The sequence below is a fragment of the Entelurus aequoreus genome, linkage group LG14 (assembly GCF_033978785.1).
Source record: "Entelurus aequoreus isolate RoL-2023_Sb linkage group LG14, RoL_Eaeq_v1.1, whole genome shotgun sequence".
NCBI lineage: Eukaryota > Metazoa > Chordata > Actinopteri > Syngnathiformes > Syngnathidae > Entelurus > Entelurus aequoreus.
This window is the reverse complement of record NC_084744.1, coordinates 35,318,746-35,342,631: the sequence shown is the minus strand read 5'-3', so window position 1 is coordinate 35,342,631 and position 23,886 is coordinate 35,318,746. Positions and strand designations below refer to the sequence as shown.

Sequence of the window (23,886 nt, the reverse complement as noted above, 5' to 3'; positions counted from 1 at the left end):
CAACATTATGATTATTGTTATTGACACAGTGATCTATGTTTCTATATTCATGCAGCACAACATTATGATTATTGTTATTGACACAGTGATCTATGTTTCTATATTCATGCAGCACAACATTATGATTATTGTTATTGACACAGTGATCTATGTTTCTAAATCCATGCAGCACAACATTATGATTATTGTTATTGACACAGTGATCTATGTTTCTATATCCATGCAGCACAACATTATGATTATTGTTATTGACACAGTGACCTATGTTTCTATATCCATGCAGCACAACATTATGATTATTGTTATTGACACAGTGATCTATGTTTCTATATCCATGCAGCACAACATTATGATTATTGTTACTGACACAGTGATCTATGTTTCTATATCCATGCAGCACAACAAGCACGCTGCTCCTCAAGGCAACTCCACTTCTAAGGTTCCGATCCACAAACAACAAGCGAAGGTCCACTTTTCTCTCATAATCTTTTCACATCATTATTATTATTATTATTATTATTGTATTTGAAGATTGTGCTGAGGCTGCCACTTTGTCCACTTGCAGAGTAAAGAGGCGTACACTGATGTGTGGCAAACTCTGCACAAGTCTGCTCCTCCTCAACACCCTCCTGCCCACTGGCAAAACCATGTACCTTTTTACCCATTATTATTATACTCATAGCATTAATTATACATATTTGACTTATTATAGCATTTATGTCTTTTTTTTTAACTTATTATGGCATTTTTAATATATTTGTAACTTATCATAGCACTAATTATACATATTCTACTCATTACAGCATTAATTATACATATTTGACTTATTATAGCATTTATTTTATATATTTTTTTACTTATTATGGCATTTTTAATATAGTTTTTACATATCATAGCACTAATTATACATATTTTACTTATAGCATTTATGATATCAATTTTACTTATTATAGGACTTATGCATTTTTACTGATAGCATTCATTAAGCATATTTTACTTACTGCATTTATTATATATATTTTACTCATCATAGCACTAGTTATACATATTTGATTTATTATACATATCTTACTTCTTATAGCACTTACTCACATTTGACTCATGATACACATTTTATATGTAGTAGTAAAATGGTTGTTGATAGCAGTTGTAGACTATTGTCTTTGATGTGGATGTACCTGTAACAAGTCATGTTACAAACTCACTATGTCTACATGCACTAAATTAGTCTGATTTCTCATTTAGTCCAACTCTAAATAAGCCTCCTACAACCCATGGAAACACCTTAATCCAATCGTGTTCGGTTTTTGATCAATCGGGACTAACACACCTGGACAACAACCTTCATCTGGAACAGTATCAGTCAGGGCACAAGATAGTCCAGAGCAGTAACAACCTTCATCTGGAACAGTATCAGTCAGGTCACAAGATAGTCCACAACATTAACAACCTTCATCTGGAACAGTATCAGTCAGGTCACAAGATAGTCCAGAACAATAACAACCTTCATCTGGAACAGTATCAGTCAGGTCACAAGATAGTCCACAACAATAACAACCTTCATCTGGAACAGTATCAGTCAGGTCACAAGATAGTCCACAACAATAACAACCTTCATCTGGAACAGTATCAGTCAGGTCACAAGATAGTCCACAACAATAACAACCTTCATCTGGAACAGTATCAGTCAGGGCACAAGATAGTCCAGAGCAGTAACAACCTTCATCTGGAACAGTATCAGTCAGGGCACAAGATAGTCCAGAGCAGTAACAACCTTCATCTGGAACAGAATCAGTCAGGTCACAAGATAGTCCACAACAATAACAACCTTCATCTGGAACAGTATCAGTCAGGGCACAAGATAGTCCACAACATTAACAACCTTCATCTGGAACAGTATCAGTCAGGTCACAAGATAGTCCACAACAATAACAACCTTCATCTGGAACAGTATCAGTCAGTTCACAAGATAGTCCACAACAATAACAACCTTCATCTGGAACAGTATCAGTCAGGTCACAAGATAGTCCACAACAATAACAACCTTCATCTGGAACAGTATCAGTCAGGGCACAAGATAGTCCACAACAATAACAACCTTCATCTGGAACAGTATCAGTCAGGGCACAAGATAGTCCACAACAATAACAACCTTCATCTGGAACAGTATCAGTCAGGGCACAAGATAGTCCACAACAATAACAACCTTCATCTGGAACAGTATCAGTCAGGTCACAAGATAGTCCACAACAATAACAACCTTCATCTGGAACAGTATCAGTCAGGGCACAAGATAGTCCACAACAATAACAACCTTCATCTGGAACAGTATCAGTCAGGGCACAAGATAGTCCACAACAATAACAACCTTCATCTGGAACAGTATCAGTCAGGGCACAAGATAGTCCAGAACAATAACAACCTTCATCTGGAACAGTATCAGTCAGGTCACAAGATAGTCCACAACAATAACAACCTTCATCTGGAACAGTATCAGTCAGGTCACAAGATAGTCCACAACAATAACAACCTTCATCTGGAACAGTATCAGTCAGGTCACAAGATAGTCCACAACAATAACAACCTTCATCTGGAACAGTATCAGTCAGGGCACAAGATAGTCCAGAACAATAACAACCTTCATCTGGAACAGTATCAGTCAGGTCACAAGATAGTCCACAACAATAACAACCTTCATCTGGAACAGTATCAGTCAGGTCACAAGATAGTCCACAACAATAACAACCTTCATCTGGAACAGTATCAGTCAGGTCACAAGATAGTCCACAACAATAACAACCTTCATCTGGAACAGTATCAGTCAGGGCACAAGATAGTCCAGAGCAGTAACAACCTTCATCTGGAACAGTATCAGTCAGGGCACAAGATAGTCCAGAGCAGTAACAACCTTCATCTGGAACAGTATCAGTCAGGGCACAAGATAGTCCAGAGCAGTAACAACCTTCATCTGGAACAGTATCAGTCAGGTCACAAGATAGTCCACAACATTAACAACCTTCATCTGGAACAGTATCAGTCAGGTCACAAGATAGTCCACAACAATAGCAACCTTCATCTGGAACAGTATCAGTCAGGGCACAAGATAGTCCACAACATTAACAACCTTCATCTGGAACAGTATCAGTCAGGTCACAAGATAGTCCACAACAATAACAACCTTCATCTGGAACAGTATCAGTCAGGTCACAAGATAGTCCACAACAATAACAACCTTCATCTGGAACAGTATCAGTCAGGGCACAAGATAGTCCACAACAATAACAACCTTCATCTGGAACAGTATCAGTCAGGGCACAAGATAGTCCACAACAATAACAACCTTCATCTGGAACAGTATCAGTCAGGGCACAAGATAGTCCACAACAATAACAACCTTCATCTGGAACAGTATCAGTCAGGGCACAAGATAGTCCAGAACAATAACAACCTTCATCTGGAACAATATCAGTCAGGGCACAAGATAGTCCAGAACAATAACAACCTTCATCTGGAACAGTATCAGTCAGGTCACAAGATAGTCCACAACAATAACAACCTTCATCTGGAACAGTATCAGTCAGGGCACAAGATAGTCCAGGACAATAACAACCTTCATCTGGAACAGTATCAGTCAGGTCACAAGATAGACCCTTGGACTTTAGACATAGGTGTGAAAATACAAAACCAAACTACTTGAGGAATCAGACTAATTTACTGCATGTAAACGTAGTGAGTGTGTACTTAGTGTGTACTTGTACTCTGTAGGATGTGTCCATGCTGTATTTTGCAGACTTCAAAGTGTGTACTTAGTGTGTACTTGTACTCTGTAGGATGTGTCCATGCTGTATTTTGCAGCCTTCAAAGTGTGTACTTAGTGTGTACTTGTACTCTGTAGGATGTGTCCATGCTGTATTTTGCAGCCTTCAAAGTGTGTACTTAGTGTGTACTTGTACTCTGTAGGATGTGTCCATGCTGTATTTTGCAGCCTTCAAAGTGTGTACTTAGTGTGTACTTGTACTCTGTAGGATGTGTCCATGCTGTATTTGTGTGTATTTTGCAGCCTTCAATGGCTCCCATCAGACTGTTGAAGAAAAATGAAGATCTAGATTTGCACAACAGCGACTCTAAAGTCAACTCCTCTAAAGTCAGTACCTGCATGCCTGCCTTTTTTTCTGCTCTGTACTCTGTCTTCACACCTTTTCTGTCTGTCAGCCATCGCTGGAGTTTGAGGAGCTTTTAGCCAGCCTGAAGATCTCCAAGGAGTGCCAGGAGCCTGCAGACCTTCCTGCACCTGCACCTGTACCTGCTCCTGGTCCTGCACCTGCTCCTGGTCCTGCACCTGCACCCTGCAGCCAGTCAGACCAGCCCTTGTCCCCACAGTCCTTTGCCCTGGTGAGCAGCACTGACTTCATGTGTTCATCAGTCATAACTTCGTAGTCCCACTGATTCCCAGGAGTCATGTGGCCATCTTAGGCTACTGACTTCATGTGTTCATCAGTCATAACTTCATAGTCCCACTGATTCGCAGGAGTCATGTGGCCACCTTCAGTCTACTGACTTCATGTGTTCATCAGTCATAACTTCATAGTCCCACTGATTCCCAGGACTCATGTGGCCACCTTCAGTCTACTGACTTCATGTGTTCATCAGTCATAACTTCATAGTCCCACTGATTCCCAGGAGTCATGTGGCCACCTTCAGTCTACTGACTTCATGTGTTCATCAGTCATAACTTCATAGTCCCACTGATTCCCAGGAGTCATGTGGCCACCTTCAGTCTACTGACTTCATGTGTTCATCAGTCATAACTTCATAGTCCCACTGATTCCCAGGAGTCATGTGGCCATCTTAGTCTACTGACTTCATGTGTTCATCAGTCATAACTTCATAGTCCCACTGATTCCCAGGAGTCATGTGGCCATCTTCAGTCTACTGACTTCATGTGTTCATCATTCATAACTTCATAGTCCCACTGATTCCCAGGAGTCATGTGGCCACCTTCAGTCTACTGACTTCATGTGTTCATCAGTCATAACTTCATAGTGCCACTGATTCCCAGGAGTCACGTGGCCATCTTAGGCTACTGACTTCATGTGTTCATCAGTCATAACTTCATAGTCCCACTGATTCCCAGGAGTCATGTGGCCATCTTCAGTCTACTGACTTCATGTTTTCATCATTCATAACTTCATAGTCCCACTGATTCCCAGGAGTCATATGGCCACCTTCAGTCTACTGACTTCATGTGTTCATCAGTCATAACTTCATAGTCCCACTGATTCCCAGGAGTCATGTGGCCATCTTCAGTCTACTGACTTCATGTGTTCATCATTCATAACTTCATAGTCCCACTGATTCCCAGGAGTCATGTGGCCACCTTCAGTCTACTGACTTCATGTGTTCATCAGTCATAACTTCATAGTCCCACTGATTCCCAGGAGTCATGTGGCCATCTTAGGCTACTGACTTCATGTGTTCATCAGTCATAACTTCATAGTCCCACTGATTCCCAGGAGTCATGTGGCCATCTTAGGCTACTGACTTCATGTGTTCATCAGTCATAACTTCATAGTCCCACTGATTCCCAGGAGTCATGTGGCCACCTTCAGTCTACTGACTTCATGTGTTCATCAGTCATAACTTCATAGTCCCACTGATTCCCAGGAGTCATGTGGCCACCTTCAGTCTACTGACTTCATGTGTTCATCAGTCATAACTTCATAGTCCCACTGATTCCCAGGAGTCATGTGGCCATCTTAGGCTACTGACTTCATGTGTTCATCAGTCATAACTTCATAGTCCCACTGATTCCCAGGAGTCATGTGGCCACCTTCAGTCTACTGACTTCATGTGTTCATCAGTCATAACTTCATAGTCCCACTGATTCCCAGGAGTCATGTGGCCACCTTCAGTCTACTGACTTCATGTGTTCATCAGTCATAACTTCATAGTCCCACTGATTCCCAGGAGTCATGTGGCCACCTTCAGTCTACTGACTTCATGTGTTCATCAGTCATAACTTCATAGTCCCACTGATTCCCAGGAGTCATGTGGCCACCTTCAGTCTACTAACTTCATGTGTTCATCAGTCATAACTTCATAGTCCCACTGATTCCCAGGAGTCATGTGGCCACCTTCAGTCTACTGACTTCATGTGTTCATCAGTCATAACTTCATAGTCCCACTGATTCCCAGGAGTCATGTGGCCACCTTCAGTCTACTGACTTCATGTGTTCATGTGTTCATGTGTTGCAGAAGGGCACCATGGTGCTGAAGGAGATGTTGAAGATAGACAACAGTCAGCAGAAGGAACCACAAGTGTGTGAGGCTCAGAAGAACATGAGAAGAAGATCTAAAAAACTAGGTACTATCATGTCCTGTGCTACTTTCACTCTAATAGTCTTTTTATAACAAACAACCTTCAGGCTTACTACTTTTACCCACAATTTACCCCACTTTCACCTGCATTTTACCCCACTTCTAACAAAGCTTTACCCCGGTTTTATCTGAATTTTACCCTACTTTTAAGCAGGTTTTATCCAAATTTTACCCAAGTTTTACCCTAGATTTCACCAAGTTTTACCCCAGATTTCACCAAGTTTTACCCCAGATTTCATCAAGTTTTACCCCAGTTTACCCGAGTTTTACCCAGTTCTAACAAAGCTTTTATCTGAATTTTACCCTAGTTTTAACTAAGTTTTACCCCAGTTTTAACCAAAGTTTACACCAGTTATTCCCCAGTTTACCCGAGTTTTACCCAGTTCTAACAAAGCTTTTATCTGAATTTTACCCTAGTTTTAACTAAGTTTTACCCCAGTTTTAACCAAAGTTTACAGCAGTTATTCCCCAGTTTACCCGAGTTTTACCCAGTTCTAACAAAGCTTTTATGTGAATTTTACCCTGGTTTTAACTAAGTTTTACCCCAGTTTTAACCAAAGTTTACACCAGTTATTCCCCAGTTTACCCGAGTTTTACCCAGTTCTAACAAAGCTTTTATCTGAATTTTACCCTAATTTTAACTGTTTTACCCCAGTTTTAACCAAAGTTTACAGCAGTTATTCCCCAGTTTACCCGAGTTTTACCCAGTTCTAACAAAGCTTTTATCTGAATTTTACCCTAGTTTTAACTGTTTTACCCCAGTTTTAGCCAAAGTTTACACCAGTTATTCCCCAGTTTACCCGAGTTTTACCCAGTTCTAACAAAGCTTTTATCTGAATTTTACCCTAGTTTTAACTAAGTTTTACCCCAGTTTTAACCAAAGTTTACAGCAGTTATTCCCCAGTTTACCCGAGTTTTACCCAGTTCTAACAAAGCTTTTATCTGAATTTTACCCTAGTTTTAACTAAGTTTTACCCCAGTTTTAACCAAAGTTTACAGCAGTTATTCCCCAGTTTACCTGAGTTTTACCCAGTTCTAACAAAGCTTTTATCTGAATTTTACCCTGGTTTTAACTAAGTTTTACCCCAGTTTTAACCAAAGCTTACAGCAGTTATTCCCCAGTTTACCCGAGTTTTACCCAGTTCTAACAAAGCTTTTATCTGAATTTTACCCTAGTTTTAACTAAGTTTTACCCCAGTTTTAACCAAAGTTTACACCAGTTATTCCCCAGTTTACCCGAGTTTTACCCAGTTCTAACAAAGCTTTTATCTGAATTTTACCCTAGTTTTAACTAAGTTTTACCCCAGTTTTTACCAAGTTCTACCACAGTTTTAATGTAGTTTTACCCAAATATTACTGGAGTTTTACCGCAGTGGTAAGTCATCATTCATTCACACTTTGATGGTGTGGCCAGCGTGCTAACTGTTAGCATGTCCACAGCTGCCATGATGAACGTTCCTCATGGAGATGCCTCTCCTCACCTGCCTGTCACCTGTGTCAACAACACCCTGATGGCCAGCAAGGTGTCAGAGCTGGGGTGTGTGTGTGGGGCGCTAGACATGGCACCTCCAGACTACACCTTCATGCACAACACACAGGTATGATCACCTGTGCACACACACACACACACTGCAAGTAATATCACCTGTGCACCACACACACACACGTACTTAGGGTGTGGTGTTGTGTCCCTAATGTTGTGTCCTCTGGGTACTTAGGGTGTGGTGTTGTGTCAAGTCAAGCTGTCCAACGGTCTGATCGTTCACGGACCACAGTGCCAGTCAGAGAACGAGGCCAAAGAAAAAGCTGCTTTCTTCGCCTTACAAAGATTGGTATGACATGATTTCATTGGCCTTACAAAGATTGGTATGACATGATTTCATTGGCCTTATAAAGATTGGTATGACATGATGTCATTGGCCTTACAAAGACTGGTATGCCATGACGTCATTGGCCTTACAAAGATTAGTATGACATGATGTCATTGGCCTTACAAAGATTGGTATGACATGATTTCATTGGCCTTACAAAGATTGGTATGACATGATGTCATTGGCCCTACAAAGATTGGTATGACATAATTTCATTGGCCTTACAAAGATTGGTATGCCATGACGTCATTGGCCTTACAAAGATTGGTATGACATGATTTCATTGGCCTTACAAAGATTGGTATGACATAATTTCATTGGCCCTACAAAGATTGGTATGACATAATTTCATTGGCCTTCCAAAGATTGGTATGACATGATGTCATTGGCCTTACAAAGATTGGTATGACATGATGTCATTGGCCTTCCAAAGATTGGTATGACATGATGTCATTGGCCTTACAAAGATTGGTATGACATGATTTCATTGGCCTTACAAAGATTGGTATGACATGATGTCATTGGCCTTCCAAAGATTGGTATGACATGATGTCATTGGCATTCCAAAGATTGGTAAGACATGATGTCATTGGCCTTCCAAAGATTGGTATGACATGATGTCATTGGCCTTACAAAGATTGGTATGACATGATTTCATTGGCCTTACAAAGATTGGTATGACATGATGTCATTGGCCTTCCAAAGATTGGTATGACATGATGTCATTGGCCTTACAAAGATTGGTATGACATGATGTCATTGGCCTTCCAAAGATTGGTATGACATGATGTCATTGGCCTTTCAAAGATTGGTATGCCATGACGTCATTGGCCTTACAAAGATTGGTATGACATGATGTCATTGGCCTTACAAAGATTGGTATGACATGATGTCATTGGCCTTCCAAAGATGGGTATGTCATTCATCATGATGTGATCAAACTATGTCCAGAGTTCACTGGGCCCAAGCTTCCCTCTCCAAGCTCCAGTTTACCGCGGTGGCGTTGAACACCTGCAGGCTCCGTCCATCAGAGCCATCTTCAACCAGCCAGGTGAGGAACGTAACTGAGGTCAAAGTGATGTCGTCATGGCAACGCTGCTGCTTTCAGGTGGCTTGATGATGCCGCCCCAGGCCTGTGGCCCCGCCCCTTTGTGGGCGGTACCTCTTCCTGCTCACCTGCACCACCAGAACCAAAACTTCTACAGAGCAGCGGGTGTGTTTCCTGTGCGGCCGCATCATGTTGCACCTGTGGGCTCGCACCATGTTACACCTGTGGGCTCGCACCATGTTGCACCTGTGGGCTCGCACCATGTTGCACCTGTGGGCTCGCACAAGCAGTTCATCCCCTTGCAGGTCAGAGAACACCACTTTTCACTCTTACTTTTTACTCAACTTTGACCCAACTTTGACTCAACTTTGACCCAACTTTTACTCAACTTTTACTCAACTTTGACCCAACTTTGACCCAACTTTGACCCAACTTTGACTCAACTTTGACCCAACTTTGACTCAACTTTGACCCAACTTTGACTCAACTTTGACTCAACTTTGACCCAACTTTGACTCAACTTTGACTCAACTTTGACCCAACTTTGACCCAACTTTGACCCAACTTTGACTCAACTTTGACCCAACTTTGACTCAACTTTGACCCAACTTTGACTCAACTTTGACTCAACTTTGACTCAACTTTGACCCAACTTTGACTCAACTTTGACTCAACTTTGACCCAACTTTTACTCAACTTTGACCCAACTTTGACCCAACTTTGACCCAACTTTGACCCAACTTTGATTCAACTTTGACCCAACATTGACCCAACTTTGACTCAACTTTGACCCAACTTTGACCCAACTTTGACCCAACTTTTACTCAACTTTGACCCAACTTTGACCCAACTTTGACCCAACTTTGACTCAACTTTGACCCAACTTTTACTAAACTTTGACCCAACTTTGACCCAACTTTGACCCAACTTTGACCCAACTTTGACTCAACTTTGACTCAACTTTGACCCAACTTTGACTCAACTTTGACTCAACTTTGACCCAACTTTTACTCAACTTTGACCCAACTTTGACCCAACTTTGACTCAACTTTGACCCAACTTTGACCCAACTTTGACTCAACTTTGACCCAACTTTGACTCAACTTTGACTCAACTTTGACCCAACTTTGACCCAACTTTGACTCAACTTTGACCCAACTTTGACCCAACTTTGACCCAACTTTGACTCAACTTTGACTCAACTTTGACCCAACTTTGACCCAACTTTGACCCAACTTTGACCCAACTTTGACTCAACTTTGACTCAACTTTGACCCAACTTTGACTCAACTTTGACTCAACTTTGACCCAACTTTGACTCAACTTTGACCCAACTTTGACCCAACTTTGACCCAACTTTGACCCAACTTTGACCCAACTTTGACCCAACTTTGACTCAACTTTGACCCAACTTTGACCCAACTTTGACCCAACTTTGACCCAACTTTGACTCAACTTTGACTCAACTTTGACCCAACTTTGACCCAACTTTCACTCAACTTTGACCCAACTTTCACTCAACTTTGACCCAACTTTGACCCAACTTCCACTCAACTTTGACCCAACTTTCACTCAACTTTGACCCAACTTTCACTCAACTTTGACCCAACTTTGACCCAACTTCCACTCAACTTTGACCCAACTTTGACCCAACTTTCACTCAACTTTGACCCAACTTTGACCCAACTTTGACCCAACTTTCACTCAACTTTGACCCAACTTTGACCCAACTTTGACCCAACTTTGACCCAACTTTGACTCAACTTTGACTCAACTTTGACTCAACTTTGACCCAACTTTCACTCAACTTTGACCCAACTTTGACCCAACTTTGACTCAACTTTGACTCAACTTTCACCCAACTTTGACCCAACTTTGACTCAACTTTGACCCAACTTTGACTCAACTTTGACCCAACTTTGACCCAACTTTGACTCAACTTTGACCCAACTTTGACCCAACTTTGACCCAACTTTGACCCAACTTTGACCCAACTTTGACTCAACTTTGACCCAACTTTGACTCAACTTTGACCCAACTTTCACTCAACTTTGACCCAACTTTCACTCACCTTTGACCCAACTTTGACCCAACTTTGACCCAACTTTGACTCAACTTTGACTCAACTTTGACCCAACTTTGACCCAACTTTGACCCAACTTTGACCCAACTTTGACTCAACTTTGACTCAACTTTGACCCAACTTTGACTCAACTTTGACTCAACTTTGACCCAACTTTGACTCAACTTTGACCCAACTTTGACCCAACTTTGACCCAACTTTGACCCAACTTTGACCCAACTTTGACCCAACTTTGACTCAACTTTGACTCAACTTTGACCCAACTTTGACCCAACTTTGACCCAACTTTGACCCAACTTTGACTCAACTTTGACTCAACTTTGACCCAACTTTGACCCAACTTTCACTCAACTTTGACCCAACTTTCACTCAACTTTGACCCAACTTTGACCCAACTTCCACTCAACTTTGACCCAACTTTCACTCAACTTTGACCCAACTTTCACTCAACTTTGACCCAACTTTGACCCAACTTCCACTCAACTTTGACCCAACTTTGACCCAACTTTCACTCAACTTTGACCCAACTTTGACCCAACTTTGACCCAACTTTCACTCAACTTTGACCCAACTTTGACCCAACTTTGACCCAACTTTGACCCAACTTTGACTCAACTTTGACTCAACTTTGACTCAACTTTGACCCAACTTTCACTCAACTTTGACCCAACTTTGACCCAACTTTGACTCAACTTTGACTCAACTTTCACCCAACTTTGACCCAACTTTGACTCAACTTTGACCCAACTTTGACTCAACTTTGACCCAACTTTGACCCAACTTTGACCCAACTTTGACCCAACTTTGACCCAACTTTGACCCAACTTTGACTCAACTTTGACCCAACTTTGACTCAACTTCGACCCAACTTTCACTCAACTTTGACCCAACTTTCACTCACCTTTGACCCAACTTTGACCCAACTTTGACCCAACTTTGACCCAACTTTGACTCAACTTTGACCCAACTTTGACTCAACTTTGACCCAACTTTGTGGGCTCGCACCATGTTACACCTGTGGGCTCGCACCATGTTGCACCTGTGGGCTCGCACCATGTTGCACCTGTGGGCTCGCACAAGCAGTTCATCCCCTTGCAGGTCAGAGAACACCACTTTTCACTCTTACTTTTTACTCAACTTTGACCCAACTTTGACTCAACTTTGACCCAACTTTTACTCAACTTTTACTCAACTTTGACCCAACTTTGACCCAACTTTGACCCAACTTTGACTCAACTTTGACCCAACTTTGACTCAACTTTGACCCAACTTTGACTCAACTTTGACTCAACTTTGACTCAACTTTGACCCAACTTTGACTCAACTTTGACTCAACTTTGACCCAACTTTGACCCAACTTTGACCCAACTTTGACTCAACTTTGACCCAACTTTGACTCAACTTTGACCCAACTTTGACTCAACTTTGACTCAACTTTGACTCAACTTTGACCCAACTTTGACTCAACTTTGACTCAACTTTGACCCAACTTTTACTCAACTTTGACCCAACTTTGACCCAACTTTGACCCAACTTTGATTCAACTTTGACCCAACTTTGACCCAACTTTGACTCAACTTTGACCCAACTTTGACCCAACTTTGACCCAACTTTCACTCAACTTTGACCCAACTTTGACCCAACTTCCACTCAACTTTGACTCAACTTTGACTCAACTTTGACCCAACTTTGACCCAACTTTGACCCAACTTTGACCCAACTTTGACCCAACTTTGACCCAACTTTGACTCAACTTTGACTCAACTTTGACCCAACTTTCACTCAACTTTGACCCAACTTTCACTCAACTTTGACCCAACTTTGACTCAACTTTGACTCAACTTTGACTCAACTTTGACCCAACTTTGACCCAACTTTGACTGAACTTTGACCCAACTTTGACCCAACTTTGACCCAACTTTGATCCAACTTTGACCCAACTTTGACTCAACTTTGACCCAACTTTGACTCAACTTTGACCCAACTTTGACTCAACTTTGACCCAACTTTCACTCAACTTTGACCCAACTTTGACCCAACTTTGACCCAACTTTGACCCAACTTTGACTCAACTTTGACTCAACTTTGACTCAACTTTGACCCAACTTTGACCCAACTTTGACTCAACTTTGACCCAACTTTGACCCAACTTTGACCCAACTTTGATCCAACTTTGACCCAACTTTGACTCAACTTTGACCCAACTTTGACTCAACTTTGACCCAACTTTGACTCAACTTTGACCCAACTTTGACCCAACTTTGACCCAACTTTGACCCAACTTTGACCCAACTTTGACCCAACTTTGACCCAACTTTCACCCAACTTTGACCCAACTTTCACTCAACTTTGACCCAACTTTGACCCAACTTTGACTCAACTTTGACCCAACTTTGACCCAACTTTGACCCAACTTTCACTCAACTTTGTCCCAACTTTGACCCAACTTTGACCCAACTTTGACCCAACTTTGACCCAACTTTGACCCAACTTTCACTCAACTTTCACTCAACTTTCACTCAACTTTGACCCAACTTTGACCCAACTTTCACTCAACTTTGTCCCAACTTTGACCCAACTTTGACCCAACTTTGACCCAACTTTGACCCAACTTTCACTCAACTTTGACTCAACTTTCACTCAACTTTGACCCAACTTTGACTCAACTTTGACCCAACTTTGACTCAACTTTGACTCAACTTTGACTCAACTTTGACCCAACTTTGACTCAACTTTGACTCAACTTTGACCCAACTTTGACTCAACTTTGACCCAACTTTGACTCAACTTTGACTCAACTTTGACCCAACTTTGACCCAACTTTGACTCAACTTTGACTCAACTTTGACCCAACTTTGACCCAACTTTGACTCAACTTTGACCCAACTTTGACTGTAGTTTTACCCAAGTTTACTCTAGTTTTACCCAAGTTTTACCCAAGATTTACTCTAGTTTTACTCTAGTTTTACTCTAGTTGTACCCAAGTTTTACTCTAGTTTTACCCAAGTTTTACCCAAGTTTTACTCTTAAAAACTGGAGTAAAACTTGGGTAAAACTGCGGGATTGCCATCTTGGTGAAGGAGAGGTGGTGTAATCCTGGACATGTTACTGTTAAGGAGTGTGTTTGTATGCCGGACATTGAACTTCTGGCTGTTGGAATTCGACCATATTGTTTGCCAAGGGAGTTTACTTGTGTAATCTTCATCGGAGTGTATGTTCCTCCTTCTGCTGACAAAGCTGTTGCTTGTGACACCATTTATGCCGCTGTTGCTAAGCAACAGACCAAACATCCCGATGCCCTCATTCTCCTTTCGGGTGACTTTGATCATGTTTCTTTGGACTCTATTTCACCCACTTTCCATCAATATGTGCACTGTGCAATAAAACTCTGGACCTGCTTTATGCTAATTCAAAAGATGCATACTGCCCTAACACCCCCCCGGGACGGTCTGATCACAATCTGGTGTTTTTAACACCTCAATATGTTCCTGCTGTGAGGAGGCGGCCCGTTTCAACAAAGTCAGAGCAAAGGAGAAGCCAGGAGGCATGCATTGCTTTACAGGATTGCTTTGAGACTACAGACTGGGAAGTACTCTGTAAGCCTCACGGGACAGACATTGACAGCATCACAGACAGCATCACAGACTACATCAATTTCTGTGAGGACTCCATCATCCCTACAAAAACTGTCCACTGTTACCCAAATAACAAGCCCTGGATCACCAGCCAGCTAAAGGTGCTGCTGAATAAAAAAAAGAAGCTAGCCTTCAGATCTGGTGATCGGGACGAGTTGAGGAGGATTCAGTGGCAGCTTAAAGTTCAGCTGCGAGAAGGGAAAGATGCCTACAGGAGGAAGCTAGAGGCTAAGCTCCAACAGAACAACACTCATGATGTGTGGAAGGGCATGAAAGCCATCACAGGTTTCAACAACAAAGCCTAACTGCTGGATGGGGGTGTAGATAGAGCCAACCAGCTGAATTTGTTTTTCAATAGATTTAGCAATACACCCCTTACTGGCCCTCCCCCCACTACTCCTGTCCTCACACCTCCCCTGACCATCAATCCACAAACTCCTTCTCTGTTACCTGCCACCGCTGTTTCTTTTCCCCCCTCCCCCACTTCCACCCCCACTGTGAAAGCCAGCCCGGTGTGTCTGACACCTGGCCATGTGAGACGACAGCTGGAGAGAGTCAACCCAGCCAAGTCAGCAGGCCCTGACTGAGTCAACCCCTGGGTTCTGAAGACTTGTGCTGCTCAGCTAACTGAGATCCTGCACTTCATCTTCAACCTGAGTCTGAAGTTAGAAAGGATACCAGCACTATGGAAAACATCCTGCATGGTGCCGGTGCCCAAGAATCCCATCCCATCGGGCTTGAACGACTTTAGACCTGTTGCCCTGACGTCCCAGGTCATGAAGGTCCTCGAGAGACTTATGCTGGATCAGCTGAGACCCCTGGTGGCTCCTTCCCTGGATCCTCTACAGTTTGCATATCAGCCCCATGTAGGAGTGGATGATGCTGTTATCTACCTGCTGCATGGTACTCACTCTCACCTGGATGGTGGGAAGGGCTCTGTGAGGATCATGGTCTTTGATTTCTCCAGTGCCTTTAACACCATTCAGCCAATTCTGATGAGTGACAAGTATGGGTGTCAGTTCATCCATTGTCTCCTGGATCACTGATTACTTGTCTGACAGGCCCCAGTTTGTGCGACTGGGGAGCTCCCTGTCGGATACTGTGGTCAGTGGTGTAGGTGCTACACAGTCCTGTCTCCTTTCCTGTTCACCCTGTACACCTCAGACTTCCAGTACAGTTCCAGGTCCTGGCACCTGCAGAAATACTCTGACGACTCTGCTGTGGTCGGGTGTATCAGAGGGACAGGAATTGGACACTGATCGCTGACTTTGTGGAGTAGTCTCAGGCGAACCATCTGGTCCTTAATGTGGACAAGACCAAGGAGCTGGTCATCGACTTCAGGAAGAGAGTGACCCCGGTGGAGCCCATCAAGATCCGGGGCCGGGAGGTGGCAGTAGTGGAGCAGTATAAGTACTTGGGAGTCCACTTGAACAGCAGACTGGACTGGAAGGACAACTGCAAAGCTGTTTACCTGCTGTATAATCACTGGCCATACAGCAATAGATGACATCTGTCTATTACCTGATGATATCAGTCTATTACCTGTATAAAACACTGGCCATACAGCAATAGATGACATCTGTCTATTACCTGATGATATCAGTCTATTACCTGTATAAAACACTGGCCATACAGCAATAGATGACATCTGTCTATTACCTGATGATATCAGTCTATTACCTGATGAGCTAGTGTGTTGAACAATTTCCCTTGTAGATCATTAGTTTGTCTAAGTCTAAGTTTTACCCAAGTTTTACTCTAGTTTTACCCAAGTTTTACTCTAGTATTACCCAAGTTTTACTCCAGTTTTACCCAACCTTGACCCAACTTAGCAACTTTGACTCTAGTTTTACCCAAGTTTACTCTAGTTTTACCAAAGTTTTACTCTAGTTTTACCAAAGTTTACTCTAGTATCACCCAAGTTGTACTCTAGTATTACCCAAGTTTTACTCCAGTTTTACCCAACCTTGACCCAACTTAGCAACTTTGACTCTAGTTTTACCCAAGTTTACTCTAGTTTTACCAAAGTTTTACTCTAGTTTTACCAAAGTTTACTCTAGTATTACCCAAGTTTTCTCTAGTATTACCCAAGTTTTACTCTAGTACTACCCAAGTTTTACTCTAGTAATACCCAAGTTTTACTCCAGTTTTACCCAACCTTGACCCAACTTAGCAACTTTGACTCTAGTTTTACCCAAGTTTACTCTAGTTTTACCAAAGTTTTACTCTAGTTTTACCAAAGTTTACTCTAGTATCACCCAAGTTTTACTCTAGTATTACCCAAGTTTTACTCTAGTATTACCCAAGTTTTACTCCAGTTTTACCCAACCTTGACCCAACTTAGCAACTTTGACTCTAGTTTTACCCAAGTTTACGCTAGTTTTACCAAAGTTTTACTCTAGTTTTACCAAAGTTTACTCTAGTATTACCCAAGTTTTCTCTAGTATTACCCAAGTTTTACTCTAGTACTACCCAAGTTTTACTCTAGTAATACCCAAGTTTTACTCCAGTTTTACCCAACTTAGCAACTTTGACTCTAGTTTTACCCAAGTTTACTCTAGTTTTACCAAAGTTGTACTCTAGTTTTACCAAAGTTTACTCTAGTATTACCCAAGTTTTACCCAAGTTTTACTCTAGTATTACCCAAGTTTTACTCCAGTTTTACCTAACCTTGACCCAACCTTGACACAACTTTGACTCAATTTTGACCCAACTTTGACTGTAGTTTTACCCAAGTTTACTCTAGTTTTACCCAAGTTTACTCTAGTTTTACCCAAGTTTCATTCACGTTTTACCCAAGTTTTACTCTAATTTTACCCAAGTTTTACTCTTGTTTTACCCAAATTTTACTCTAGTTTTACCCAAGTTTTACTCTAGTTTTACCCAAGTTTTACTCTAGTTTTACCCAAGTTTACTCTAGTTTTACCCAAGTTTACTCTAGTTTTACCCAAGTTTTATTCACGTTTTACCCAAGTTTTACTCTAATTTTACCCAAGTTTTACTCTTGTTTTACCCAAATTTTACTCTAGTTTTACCCAAGTTTTACTCTAGTTTTACCCAAGTTTTACTCTAGTTTTACCCAAGTTTTTCTCTAGTTTTTCTCTAGTTTTACCCAAGTTTTACACTAGTGTTACCCAAGTTTTACGCTAGTGTTACCCAAGTTTTACCCCACTTTTACTCCACTTGTACTCTACCTTTACCCAACTTTTACACAGGTTTTACTCGAGTACTAAGAGTAGTAGAAAGAGAGTATTACTACAAAGACTATTAAGAGTAGTAGAAAGTATTACTACAAAAAAGTACTAGGATGGGTACTACAAAAAGTACTAAGAGTAGCAGAAAGTAAGTATTACTACAAACAAGTACTAAGATGAGTACTACAAAGAGTACTAGGAGTAGTAGGAAGTGAGTATTACTACAAAGAGTAGTAGAAAGTGAAGTATTACTACATAGAGTAGTAGAAAGTGAAGTATTACTACATAGAGTAGTAGAAAGTGAAGTATTACTACATAGAGTAGTAGGAAGTGAGTATTACTACAAAGAGTACTAGGAGTAGTAGAAAGTGAAGTATTACTACAAAGAGAAGTAGAAAGTGAAGTATTACTACATAGAGTAGTAGAAAGTGAAGTATTACTACATAGAGTAGTAGAAAGTGAAGTATTACTATATAGAGTAGTAGAAAGTGAAGTATTACTACATAGAGTAGTAGAAAGTGAAGTATTACTACATAGAGTAGTAGAAACTGAAGTATTACTACAAAGAAGTAGAAAGTGAAGTATTACTACATAGAGTAGTAGAAAGAGAGTATTACTACATAGAGTAGTAGAAAGTGAAGTATTACTACATAGAGTAGTAGAAAGTGAAGTATTACTACATAGAGTAGTAGAAAGTGAGTATTACTACATAGAGTAGTAGAAAGTGAAGTATTACTACACAGAGTAGTAGAAAGTGAGTATTACTACACAGAGTAGTAGAAAGTGAAGTATTACTACATAGAGTAGTAGAAAGTGAAGTATTACTACATAGAGTAGTAGAAAGTGAGTATTACTACATAGAGTAGTAGAAAGTGAAGTATTACTACATAGAGTAGTAGAAAGTGAAGTATTACTACATAGAGTAGTAGAAAGTGAAGTATTACTACATAGAGTAGTAGAAAGTGAGTATTACTACATAGAGTAGTAGAAAGTGAAGTATTACTACACAGAGTAGTAGAAAGTGAAGTATTACTACACAGAGTAGTAGAAAGTGAGTATTACTACATAGAGTAGTAGAAAGTGAAGTATTACTACATAGAGTAGTAGAAAGTGAAGTATTACTACATAGAGTAGTAGAAAGTGAAGTATTACTACATAGAGTAGTAGAAAGTGAAGTATTACTACATAGAGTAGTAGAAAGTGAGTATTACTACATATAGTAGTAGAAAGTGAAGTATTACTAGGGGAGTAGTAGAAAGTGAAGTATTACTACATAGAGTAGTAGAAAGTGAGTATTACTACATAGAGTAGTAGAAAGTGAAGTATTACTACATAGAGTAGTAGAAAGTGAAGTATTACTACATAGAGTAGTAGAAAGTGAAGTATTACTACATAGAGTAGTAGAAAGTGAGTATTACTACATAGAGTAGTAGAAAGTGAAGTATTACTACATAGAGTAGTAGAAAGTGAAGTATTACTACATAGAGTAGTAGAAAGTGAAGTATTACTACATAGAGTAGTAGAAAGTGAAGTATTACTACAAATAAGTAGAAAGTGAAGTATTACTACATAGAGTAGTAGAAAGTGAGTATTACTACATAGAGTAGTAGAAAGTGAGTATTACTACATAGAGTAGTAGGAAGTGAAGTATTACTACATAGAGTAGTAGAAAGTGAGTATTACTACATAGAGTAGTAGAAAGTGAAGTATTACTACATAGAGTAGTAGAAAGTGAAGTATTACTACATAGAGTAGTAGAAAGTGAGTGTTACTACATAGAGTAGTAGAAAGTGAAGTATTACTACACAGAGTAGTAGAAAGTGAAGTATTACTACACAGAGTAGTAGAAAGTGAGTATTACTACATAGAGTAGTAGAAAGTGAAGTATTACTACATAGAGTAGTAGAAAGTGAAGTATTACTACATAGAGTAGTAGGAAGTGAAGTATTACTACATAGAGTAGTAGAAAGTGAGTATTACTACATATAGTAGTAGAAAGTGAAGTATTACTAGGGGAGTAGTAGAAAGTGAAGTATTACTACATAGAGTAGTAGAAAGTGAGTATTACTACATAGAGTAGTAGAAAGTGAAGTATTACTACATAGAGTAGTAGAAAGTGAAGTATTACTACATAGAGTAGTAGAAAGTGAAGTATTACTACATAGAGTAGTAGAAAGTGAAGTATTACTACATAGAGTAGTAGAAAGTGAAGTATTACTACATAGAGTAGTATAAAGTGAGTATTACTACATAGAGTAGTAGAAAGTGAAGTATTGCTACATAGAGTAGTAGAAAGTGAAGTATTACTACATAGAGTAGTAGAAAGTGAAGTATTACTACATAGAGTAGTAGAAAGTGAAGTATTACTACAAAGAGAAGTAGAAAGTGAAGTATTACTACATAGAGTAGTATAAAGTGAAGTATTACTACATAGAGTAGTAGAAAGTGAGTATTACTACATAGAGTAGTAGAAAGTGAAGTATTACTACATAGAGTAGTAGAAAGTGAAGTATTACTACATAGAGTAGTAGAAAGTGAAGTATTACTACATAGAGTAGTAGAAAGTGAGTATTACTACATAGAGTAGTAGAAAGTGAAGTATTACTACACAGAGTAGTAGAAAGTGAAGTATTACTACACAGAGTAGTAGAAAGTGAAGTATTACTAGAAGTATTACTAGAGTGAAGTGTGATGTTGTTGATCAGGTGACCAAGAAGCGGGTGTTGGCCAATAAGAAGGGTCAGGAGTTCTACAGCGCCGCCCAATCAGCGGCCAGGAGAGGCCAGGACACGCCCCCTGGCCAATCACACGCTCAGAAGCCCAGAGAAGACCAGTCGTCTCCTCGCGCAGAGGCTGTTGCCACGACAACGGCAGACCCGCACACTCCCCCCCGGCCAAATAAACCCTCAACTGGCCACACCCCCGGCTCCGCCTCCAAAAGGAAACACAGGAAACTGGCTGTCAACTTTGAGTCGGGTAAAGTGTCGGAGCAGTGATGTCATATCTTCATGTAACATGCTAACTCTAGCAACATGCTAACTTGAAAAATATACACATTTTAGCACCATGCCAACTATATCAACATGCTAACTCTAGCAACATGCTAACTTGAAAAATATACACATTTTAGCACCATGCCAACTATATCAACATGCTAACTTTAGCAACATGCTAACTTGAAAAATATACACATTTTAGCAACATGCCAACTATATCAACATGCTAACTCTAGCAACATGCCAACTATATCAACATGCTAACTCTAGCAATATGCTAACTCTGGCAACATGTCAACTTTTGCAACATGCTAACTTGAAAAATATACACATTTTAGCAACATGCCAACTATATCAACATGCTAACTCTAGCAACATGCTAACTCTGGCAACATGTTAACTTTTGCAACATGCTAACTTGAAAAATATACACATTTTAGCAGCACGCTAATTTAAGCAATGTACCTACTTTAGCACCATGCCAACTATATCAACATGCTAAGTTTAGCAAGATACCACCTTTTGCTACTTTTACGAAATGTTAACGTAGGCAACATGTTTACTTTAACATGCTCATTTTAGCAACATGTTAACTTTAACACGCTAGCTTTAGCAACATGTTAACAGAAGCAACATGTTAACTTTAGCAAGAAGTTAACTTTAACATCATGCTAGCTGTAGCAACATGTTCACTTTACCAACATGCTAATTTTAACATGTTTACTTTAGCGTCACGCTGACTTAAACAACATGCCAAATTTTGCAACATGCTAACTTTGGTCAAATGTTTACTTGTTATGGTAACTTTAAGAACATGTTAACTCTGGCAACATGCTTACATTGTAGCATCATGCTAACTTTAGCATACATGACAACTTTAGCAACATGTTAACTGGAGCAACATACTTACTTAAGCAACATGCTAACTTTAATGTTTACTTGTTATCGTCACTGTAACTTTGACAAAATGCTAACTCTAACAACATGCTTACATTGTAGCATCATGCTAACTTTAGCATACATGACAACTTTAGCAACATGTTAACTGGAGCAACATGCTTACTTAAGCAACATGCTAACTTTAATGTTTACTTGTTATCGTCACTGTAACTTTGACAAAATGCTAACTCTAACAACATGCTTACATTGTAGCATCATGCTAACTTTAGCATACATGACAACTTTAGCAACATGTTAACTGGAGCAACATGCTAACTTTGATAACATGTTTACTTGTTATCGTCACTGTAACTTTGACAAAATGCTAACTCTAACAACATGCTTACATTGTAGCTTAATGCTAACTTTGACATGCATGTTAACTTTAGCAACATGCTAACTGAAGCAACATGTTTAATTTTGCAAAATGTTTACTTTAGCAAGACGCTAACTTTAGCAACATGCTAACTTTGGCATCACGTTAATTTTGGCGACATGTTTACGTTTTAGCATCATGCTAACTTTAGCAACATGCTAACTTTGACATCACATTAATCTTGGCGACATGTTTACGTTTTAGCATCGTGCTAACTTTAGCAACATGCTAACTTTGGCATCACATTAATTTTGGCGACATGTTTACGTTTTAGCATCATGCTAACTTTAGCATACATGACAACTTTAGCAACATGTTAACTGGAGCAACATGCTAACTTTGATGACATGTTTACTTGTTATCATCACTGTAACTTTGACAAAATGCTAACTTTTAACAACATGCTTACATTGTAGCTTAAGTTTGACATGCATGTTAACTTTAGCAACATGCTAACTGAAGCAACATGTTTAATTTTGCAAAATGTTTACTTAAGCAAGACGCTAACTTTAGCAACATGCTAACTTTGGCATCACGTTAATCTTGGCGACATGTTTACGTTTTAGCATCATGCTAACTTTAGCAACATGCTAACTTTGGCATCACATTAATCTCGGCGACATGTTTACGTTTTAGCATCATGCTGACTTTAGCAACATGCTAACTTTGGCATCACATTGATTTTGGCGACATGTTTACATTTTAACATCATGCTAACTTTAGCAACATGCTAACTTTGGCATCACATTAATTTTGGTGACATGTTTACGTTTTAGCATCATGCTAACTTTAGCAACATGCTAACTTTAGCAGCCAAAACTGTAAGATTTGCTGTGTTTTGATTTAAAAGTGATGTCATCTTTTCCTCGCCTTTGAAGGGCAAACTACAAATAGAAGTCAGAGAGTAGCTCCGCCCCCTTTGGTTTTCTTCAGAGGACTAAGTTTGGATGTAAAACTACTTCTTTGAAGACTAATTTGGTTAAAACACTTTTTAAATCTGCATGATCAGAGACTATTTTCTTGTTTTCATTCTGTACTTTTTTACATTTGCTTGTCTGTGGGAGTCAATATTTACTCCTGACTTAGTACAGTCCATCTTCAAGATAGTCAATATTTACTCCTGACTTAGTACAGTCCATCTTCAAGATAGTCAATATTACTCCTGACTTAGTACAGTCCATCTTCAAGATAGTCAATATTACTCCTGACTTAGTACAGTCCATCTTCAAGATAGTCAATATTACTCCTGACTTAGTACAGTCCATCTTCAAGATAGTCAATATTACTCCTGACTTAGTACAGTCCCTCTTCAAGATAGTCAATATTACTCCTGACTTAGTACAGTCCCTCTTCAAGATAGTCAATA

The 23,886-nt window shown here is 40.0% G+C and overlaps 2 protein-coding genes across 2 annotated transcripts in view; both read left to right on the top strand.

The window, feature by feature from the left end:
• LOC133664811 (5'-3' exoribonuclease 1-like) overlaps nt 1–9,661 on the top strand; it is a 32,024-nt gene extending 22,363 nt beyond the window's left edge. The window contains exons 15-23 of the mRNA XM_062069733.1: nt 398–466; nt 566–649; nt 4,061–4,144; nt 4,213–4,392; nt 6,256–6,364; nt 7,819–7,976; nt 8,097–8,210; nt 9,201–9,300; nt 9,358–9,661. Of these exons, the coding sequence (XP_061925717.1) occupies nt 398–466; nt 566–649; nt 4,061–4,144; nt 4,213–4,392; nt 6,256–6,364; nt 7,819–7,976; nt 8,097–8,210; nt 9,201–9,300; nt 9,358–9,647 (1,188 nt within the window). The 3' untranslated portion in view covers nt 9,648–9,661. The remainder of the gene's footprint in view (nt 1–397; nt 467–565; nt 650–4,060; nt 4,145–4,212; nt 4,393–6,255; nt 6,365–7,818; nt 7,977–8,096; nt 8,211–9,200; nt 9,301–9,357) is intronic.
• Nucleotides 9,662–12,370: 2,709 nt separating this feature from the next.
• Nucleotides 12,371–23,646, top strand: LOC133664280 (5'-3' exoribonuclease 1-like; the record flags this gene model as incomplete). Its single annotated transcript, XM_062068792.1, has 2 exons — nt 12,371–12,478; nt 20,915–23,646. Coding segments are annotated over 2 exons (399 nt in total), but the record flags the coding sequence as incomplete, so codon positions are not given.
• Nucleotides 23,647–23,886: the final 240 nt, after the last annotated feature.